The sequence below is a fragment of the Mercenaria mercenaria genome, chromosome 6 (genome assembly GCF_021730395.1).
Source record: "Mercenaria mercenaria strain notata chromosome 6, MADL_Memer_1, whole genome shotgun sequence".
In the NCBI taxonomy this organism is placed as follows: Eukaryota; Metazoa; Mollusca; class Bivalvia; order Venerida; family Veneridae; genus Mercenaria; species Mercenaria mercenaria.
Window position 1 is genome coordinate 74,593,707 of NC_069366.1, and position 9,360 is coordinate 74,603,066.

The 9,360-nt window shown below is 35.5% G+C and overlaps 1 protein-coding gene across 1 annotated transcript; it reads left to right on the forward strand.

Moving 5' to 3' along the window:
- The first annotated feature begins 7,211 nt into the window (after positions 1-7,211).
- Positions 7,212-8,275, forward strand: LOC123550377 (L-xylulose reductase-like). The gene has a single exon (XM_045338806.2). The coding sequence runs from the start codon at positions 7,344-7,346 to the stop codon at positions 8,097-8,099; it is 756 nt and encodes a 251-aa protein (XP_045194741.2). The 5' UTR covers positions 7,212-7,343; the 3' UTR covers positions 8,100-8,275.
- Positions 8,276-9,360: the final 1,085 nt, after the last annotated feature.

The window sequence follows — 9,360 nt, forward strand, 5'->3', positions numbered from 1 at the left end:
ATATGTAGCATATCTACAAATACAAGCAATCACAGTGACTAGTTTATATATTTCACGACAAGTTATATGTCAGTAAAACAATTGAGGATGAAGAGTGTAAAATAATCTGTAATAGAATACAATACAAATTTGTAAAAAGACCTTTTGGAAGCAAAGAATGCAACAAAGAAGAATAATAGCAGACTCGGTTTGATTCAGTCTGTTCATGAGAAGTAATGAAATGTTCAGCACCTCTCACGCCCCCTAGCACCGGCTTAAGCGGAACTCTTTTACACTTATATTGAATGAACTCAATGATTCCGAAGGACTAGAAAATATAACAACACTGAATCCAAGTAGAGTTTCTCTTAGACAGTGCGGTTTTACAGTACAATGCTAATCGATAAAATTTCATTTTATTTTCTGATTGAATCAAATCTAACAATTTATAAACGCTTGGTCTAGCAAAATAGAATATTGCAATACCTTTTTTGCGTAATTCTATATAGCAATGGCATATTAAAATAAAATGACATTCATCTTCCAAGTCTACAGAATGACAGCATTGACAATATCTTTCATTTCTAGGTATTCTATTTCTGGAATATCTTCCTGTTTGATTTCTAAGAGCGTTTGCTGCCGTTCTTAATCGCATTATATAAAAATAAATAACTAAATATACTGCGCAATCAAAAGGATTTTTTGCAGTTAGTTTATACATAATTTATTTTAGGTCGATTGTGAAGGAAGTTCTACAACTTATATTAATCACTCTCGACACCTCATTCCTGATGGAATCCATCGCCACGAGGGTATGAGAGAAGAGGCCAGTTTCTGCCCTTTAAATGCTGAGCGCCAAGCAAGGGAGCCACTGGTACCATTTTTTACGTCTTTGGTATGACGCTGCCGGAACTCGAAGCGGACGCTCTACCACTAGGCTATCGAGGCAGTTGTTATACATACCTGGTTAAAACCAACGTAAAACAATCTATCACCCGTTACCTTAAAATTTTCTAAAAGATTTTTATCAACCGAAAATGAATTATCCCAAATATAAGCAAATCCATATGTACATAAAAGTGTTTTTGGTCACCCAGTTGAAATCAAATCCGTTCATCTATTTGCTGCATTTGCAGAGGCTGTCTTTTTCTGAAGCGGTTTATTGGATTAATATGTATGACTGTGGCAAACTTAAAACACAGTTTGATTTACTTGGGGGGAGACATTGGACAGGACGAATAAAAAATATCCTATGATGAAAAATGTTTATTTATTTATTTATTTATTTGGGTTTTACGGCGCACCAACACAGTATAGGTTATATGGCGCCAAACAGGACTACAAATTTTGGTTTCACATCTCATTTACATCGAAATAAAAAAAAACAATGAGATGTGGAATCAAAAAGATGGTTTGATACAAGTGTTGACGAAAGATACTACATAAAGTCCTGTACACAAATTAAAAAGAATAAATACACCAACCAAGAATGTGCATAAACAGTTGTTTTAAATTTGCTACATGGCCTCAATGTTATAATTGCGACTTTCCTTTCAGGATGAATATTTACAACATGAGCAACTGCTTCAGACGTTAGGAATCTTTTATGACAGTATTTATATCTGACTGTCGCATCCTGAAACAAAGGACAATTATCTAAAGCTTTACCTAGCATATTGGCCTTTTCAACCTACCACATATTAACTCAACGTAAAGGTCATAATATGAATATGCATACTAGACAAGCAATTGAACTGCATGCGATGACAACAGCAGTCATACATATTAATCCGATAAACCACTTCAGAAAAAGACAGCCTCTGCAAATGCAGCAAATAGATGAACGGATTTGATTTCAATTCAGTGATCAATCAAAACGGAAACCAATAAACCGTTGTTCACGAACAATGGCACATCCATTGATAGAACGAAAAAATACAATTTACTGCATTTGTTATCCATTCGTATTTTACTATATATGTCATTATACTGCACATAGTTTTAAACTTTACAAAAGACTCATACCGTACATTATATAACCACAATACTGTGCATTGGATAAATATATTACGTTAGAACATCATTAACACCCTTTGTAAATAATTAAATTAGCTAAAAAGTATCTTAACATAGCTCATGAAACACCCTGGCAGTAATAAAAGTTATCATAAGAACTCTGTAACATCTTCAGAGTTATCACCTAAATTCCGTAACTTTTGAAAAATCGGGCATAAAATTGTTAGAAAATGGTTTATGCTTGCAACTTTGCGCTAAAATTATTCTATTGCATGTGGTGAGGATGAAGAACGTGAATAAGAAGAATAATATGTATGAAAAAGCAAACGATTTCGATATTTTACTCAAAATGTCTTCATTTCAAAGAAGTGGCACTGATTATTAGACTAAACAGTTTATTCTGACGCATAGCACAATACATCAGGCAACCTTGATCATCAAACTTTAGTTTTACACCCCATTCTCTCTATTTAAAGATAAATAATTACCATTTTATCCACCGATTCCTTGGCTCGTCATTCAGACATCAGGAGAACTCTGTAACGTTTTCCAGGAACTCCGTAACAGTTATCAGAAGAAAACATGACAGGTTATCAGAAGAACTCCATCTTTCGTGTAACACTTCCTCCCCCGTGGTTTAGCCACGTCTAAAAATTTCCCGCATATGAATCACAGTTCTGTAACCCATTCCATCAATTCTTCAGGAATATTATATATACAGTCATTCTTTGTTCTTAGAAAGATGTACAAAGTGCTTCAAATGGCCACATTCAAGAGTTAAACTGATAAATCTTGCTGGATATTACAGCGTTATTACGACGCTGGACCACTAAAATGTGAGTGACCTTGCCTTAGAAACAGAAAAGAAATTTATAATGTTCACTATCTGAAATCTTTAACTGGAGTATTCGCTTTCACCATATTTTTAGAGGTAAGGAATATAGTACATTTTTATATGTATTTGACAAAAAAGAAAGTGGCGTCGGAAGACCTTAAGCTTTTTTTTTTTTTTTTTTTGAAAGTAAAGAAAATGAAAGTACAAAGGCTATAGTAGCAGTGAAGTGTAGTAACCGGTGCAACAAAATTATGCAACATCCAGAAGCTACTACATGATTTAAAGTAGGAGACCCTCGCAGTGCGAAGGAAAAAACATCGTCTCATCCTATTTTACTTTATAGTCTATCTCCCACTTACATGTCTAATCTCATTTCAGGTCGTGAAGAAATTTGTCTAAATACACCAAATCTGTGCACGTCGTTCATATAAATTCTGGAGATTTCCACACGATTTGACTTGTCAGTCTCGCGGAGCACTCGCTCTGACAGTTTCCTGACAATCGGCAGAATAAACAATCAAAGTCTCAAAAAGTAATTAATAAAAGAATGACTGTTTAACAGCAAAATGTCTCTTCTATGTTTGCGAAACGATTACAGACTTGACTAGTCAATGGTGTCGCCATTGGAATAGATCTCAATTTATTTTTCCTCCAGATCTTATGTTGGGTTCTATTGTTCAAATGTCGTCATAACTACATACATTTATTTTCCTTCACAATTTTCTTTTTTTCCATAGATCATGCCCGATGTATGTTTTTTTATTTAAGTATGCAGCATGTATCTTATTTATGTATTTACATTCTGTATCTATTTTGAGTTTATACAGCTCAATGTTGTTAAACGTAAAGATTGAAAAAAATTAAGTGTTGGGAGAACACGTGACCTAAAATGATGCGTAACACTGATAAAATGGCGGCCGTGGAGCCAAATTTCACGAAAAATGCGAAGTAAGTGACATTTATATGCAACCGTTTTTCATTAGACATAACACAGGCTAAGCAGCACAAAAATCACTTTCCGACTGTATATCACCCTAAACTGTAGCTTTCTTGGTTTCTTAGATTACCTCGATGTTTTGAGCGAGTCGAGAACTTTTTCAAAATAAAGTCGTACGATGCCTTACACGTATAGTCAATAATTTATCGAAAATAAAGATTTCTTGGTGATATTGTTCAAGTGATTGCTAATGTATGTTTATTTTATGCAAAAATACAGACTGTGTGTCAATAGCCTGATACTACGTAAAAGAAATGTTAATGAAAATGAGAAAATGATGCGTTGCGCGTAAATAGTCAGGTTTTGATTAAAGATGATGATGCCGAACGCGAACGTTTCTTTTTTTATTACTAGTAGTTTGATACAACATTTTGCTGCTTTTAACTACAATTATTATTTCGAAAAAGTTTGATTTGAAATTCCAAGTCTTCAGTGAAATATCTACACATATGTGAAACAAGAGCGCTGTATTTGGGAATATCATTTCTTTGTTAGAAGTGACAATTTAGCCCTTAATAAGTAACAAAGGAGTTTGGGGGACATGTTAATGAAACAGTTCTCAAGTCTGGTCAGTGTCGATAAATTTTATTCCTTTGTGATAAAGTATTGAATGTGTTTAAGCCATGATCTCCTTTTTTATAAATCTAGCTTTCGAAATCTTACTTTTCAATGCGCTACGACTCAAAAATGATTTTAACGTGCAACGAATATGCAGGAGCTATTCAGCAGTACCTTACTCACAGTGTTCGAACCGCCCATGAATCGGGCGACTTTTTTGAAATAGTGATAGTCCTACACGTCAGAACTCAACTCTGCTGGACAAAACCCCAAGGTGTAAACGTTATAAATTTGGCTGATATTTGGATCATCCAAAATTTACAGGCCTATTATATAAGCCGCACCATGAGAAAACCAACATAGTGCATTTGCGACCAGCATAGATCAGCCTGCGCATCCGCGCAGTCTGGTCAGGGTCAGGATCCATGCTGGTCGCAAATGCACTATGTTGGTTTTCTCATAGTGCGGCTGATAATATGAATTTGATCTATTTTCAGTAACCTTCCAAAATATATTTAAAAAGATGCAGTCTATTCTTGTACAACTTGTCTTTAAGATGAAATATGTCATACCTGCGGAAACAACGCATTCGAGTAACAACACTGAAAGCGTTGATGCAGGTAAGGGAGATCATCGAACGTTTAGATGTAAAGCACTTGCATGCAGGGAAAAAGCGCCATAATTTCGAGTATTATTCTGTCAAACATTCAAGCGATAGAACATGCACTACTGGCAATTTCCAAATTTAAAAAGATTTCAACTGTATTTGGTAAGAATATTAGTAAGAGAATTTGTCAGTCGGGTTTGAACTTTCACCAGTATTGACTGAAAAACATTAACAACTTGCTGGTAATCGAAATGTACTCGTTTGTCTGTTACATGTATTACAGACGAATTTTCAAAAAAGAAGAAGTCTAAATCTCCCATATTTCTTAGTCATAGATCTGTCAGACTGTAGACAGAAACCCTTTCTAGAGCATCAACTTAATGCCGATTCAAACATAATGTCTCCGAAGTGAAAATGTTTGTTTCATGTGTGGTAAGCAGGCTAAAAGCAAGACGAGGCAAGGTGAATCTCCACTTCCTACGACTGTTTCCTGATACGTTATAAATTTAAATATGTTAAACTTTTAAATAAAAAATTAGAAGTATTTTATCTATCAAATATTGGTTACTACCATTCAGCCGAGAGAGAAAAAACTTTAAAGTAATAAAACAATTGTTGATTATGAATCCATTTAATATGATGCGATATTCACCAGAAGAAGAAAATGTCAACCGAAGCGATAAACTAATGCAATCTGCCAAATGGATATCTTAAGGGAAATTTTGGCTTATGATGGCATGCAACTTGAATCATGGGTTACAAAAATTAGTGCATTTTCAGGATATCGTGTACATATACTACATTTTCAATACCGGACACTAACTAGTTTGAAATAATTCCATTCTCCGGACTGTTTCCTCCACCTTCTTAGAAGAACATTTTATTTAATTTGATTTTTACGAAGGGCATGTTTCTCAAACTAGCCATTGTTCTTGTTTTCTTAGAACTTTTCTTCTAAGACTGGGGAGCAATTTTACAATTCATGGCGGATGCAATACAGTAAATTCATTTCGTGAAGAGGAAAGTTCCTGATTCTTGATTGTGATTCTATAACTGCAGCTTCCTGAATGCTGATGCATTCGCGCTAGACAGATTTGTTATAGAATTCCCCAGATATTACAGTTTCACGGAAAATGCATTAATTCCGCCTCGTTTACAGCGACATATCAATCTCCAAAAACATTATATTATTCCATGAAGACGTTTTAAATTTATATCTGAGCTATTGCTTCCTGTTTGTTACAAATACGAGTAGGCGTATATATGTTTCCGACTCTATCCTCGCCGATTGCGTTTATGATATGGACGCATTTTTTTCTTCCAAACAAAAAATAAAGTTCATAACTTTGAATTTAAAACTTATTGGAACCGCCTCGGTAGCCTAGTGGTAGAACGTCCGCTTCGAGTGCGGGAGGTCGTGGGTTCGATCCCCGGCCGCGTTCTACCAAAGACATAAAAAAGGTACTAGTAGCTTCCTCGCTTGGCGCTCAGCATTAAGAGGGTAGTGCAAGGACTGGCCAGCCCGGTGTCAGTATAATGTGACTAGGTGGGGTATCGTGTCTCGTGTCTACGGCGTGATATTCCAGTCAGGCAGCACTATAAAGTTGGGCATTGTGCTCATTGCTGTAGACATCGTCGTTTATATGACTGAAAAAATGTTGAAAAAGACGTTAAACCCGAACACGCACGCACGCACACACGCACGCACGCACGCACACACACACACACTCACACACACGCACACGCGCGCGCACACACACACACACACACACACACAAATACACGCTTATGCTACACGACAGAAGATGAACTCGTTCTGTTTTGAGCAATTTGAACAAAGGCGAAGGTCGTAAATTGAAAATTCTCCTCGGTATCGGGACAACTCCTGAAAAACTATTAGTATTATAAATTAATTTCAAACTTTGTACATGTATAATAATTAAGTTAAGTCATTTACAAATGTATATTAAGTTGACTATAATAAATTCTATGCAGGCCATTCTATGACACATTGTATGTTTTTCAGAAATTAAAGTGTTGTTTTTTTTTTGTGGATACTTAAAAAGTTGCAATAAAAGTCTGATTATTGGCTGACTGTTTAATTCGTGTTTGAACGGCTACGTGTCTTATTTACCACAGCACACGGTCTCCTATATTTGATACTTTAATGACATTCAATGACAGTATAAGCATAAATGTTTACCGTTGCACTACGTTGAACATTTAGGTTATCGCAATTATCTTATAAAAAAGAATGTCATAAGCAAGTGATGTATTTTGAGTGTTTATAATTAAATGTGAAAAGACATTGAAAAGGTCTTAAATGATTTTGACTGGATATCTCTTTAAAAATGTCTTTCGATTTTAATGGCAAGAAAGTTCTTGTTACTGGTGCAGGTAAAGGAATCGGACGCGCTATAGCTATTGCACTAAATGAAGCTGGGTGTAAAGTTTATGCTCTCAGTCGTACGAAGTCTACTCTCGACACTTTGGTAGCTGAACATCCTAAGATTGTTCCTATACTTGCTGACGTATCCAACTGGGATGATACCAGAAGAAAGCTCGAAGATTTAGAACCGCTCAATGGTTTGGTCAACAACGCCGGGATTCTTGGAGAGAGTTGTTCTGCAGTTGATTGTCCGAGAGACGAAATCATCAAAATATTGGACATTAATCTGCTGGGCGCAATAAATTGTGCACAATTGGTTGCAAAGAAAATGATTGATGCCAAAGTAAAAGGATCTATCGTGAATATTTCAAGTGTGGCCGGAATAGGTGCGTGTTATTCTTACTTGCCGTACAATGTTTCGAAAGCAGGGCTGGATATGGTCACTAAACAATTTGCACTGGAACTTGGACCATACCAGATAAGGGTTAATTCGGTCAATCCTGCGACTGTCGTGACGCCTATGGTTACAAATCTAAAGAATACTGCAAAGGGTTTAACTTCCCAAACACCTATGGGTAGAGTTGCAAAGGTGGAGGAAGTTGTTTGGCCGGTATTGTACCTTCTTAGTGACTATTCAAGTATGGTTACTGGCCAGTTGCATCCGGTTGACGGAGGACTGCTGTCCAATATAGCGGTGAAATATGATTTTTCTAAATGATGATAAAACTGTTTTGGTTGTGTTACAAAAAAAAACTGTCCGTGTAAACTTGCAAAGAATTGCCGATTGCTATATCACTAATTAAAATGAAAAAAAAAATGAAATTATCTGCACGCCTTAAGCAACATATCTGAATAACATAACATACTATTCTTTTAATAAAGTACAGAAACACATTTTGCATTTTGTATTTGAATAGATTCTAGATCTATCTTCGGGTTTATTTCAATAAATACTGGTCAGAGCTTTAACGCGTGGTATACCAGAGTGACGTTTTAAATGACAAAAGAAAACAAAATCCGGAAAGTAGATCCCTTGGAAGCATCGAGAACAAGGCAAACAGTGAAAATTGCAAACTCGGTTTGATTAAGTCTGTTCATGAGCAGTAAAATGCAACACTGCCCACGTCACCTAGCACCGGCTTAATAAGAGGAAACATAACACATCTCACGAAACAATTCTTTTTCTCAATTCATATTTTTGAAAGCTTATTCCCCGTTTTGTTTCTGAAGCGTTATGGTGTAAAATTATGGTATTAAGTTGCTTTTTTTAATTAATCGCCCTGAAAATTTCAATGTTGACAATAACTGTGTATTTACTGTATGTTTCTTTAAGCGCTGTGTTTTATTGACCTTTTTTGCACTGAATACGAATACATCGGATGGAGATGAGATAAACACCTCAGGCTATGCTAATTACCCTAAAATAGTTCATCAACTGAGGCATAAATAAGAGATGTTCTTTTATTTATATAGTATATATTCCCGTCAGCACAGCATTCATGGCTCAATGCCCGAGGTCAAATTATACCTATTATATGAAGCCTGTTGTATTATAGCCAAAAGTTACTTGAACTTACGGTGCATCTTGATGTTATGTTATGTACTCATAACTTAAACTGTAAAATGAATTATTATTTATTTATCTATTTAATTATTTTCTGGCACATTATGTTGCATTTAAGAGGTAATAGTTACTATATATAACAATCTGATAAACCACAACTTACTAATGTAACATTATTTGGGAATGAAAAATTGGACATTTTGCACGATATTTTAGACCAAGACAAAAAAGTGCGTTCGATTAAATAACAAGATTTGTGCAAACCATTCCAAAACGGTCGAATGTATTATATCATTGGTACAGTCATCCTTAAGTAATAACAACACAGCGGAGTCGCCTTAAGCATCCCAGGCAGACCGAAAAAATCAGAAACTTCCTCTGACATCAATGGTAATGTTTTCAATTATGTCAACGT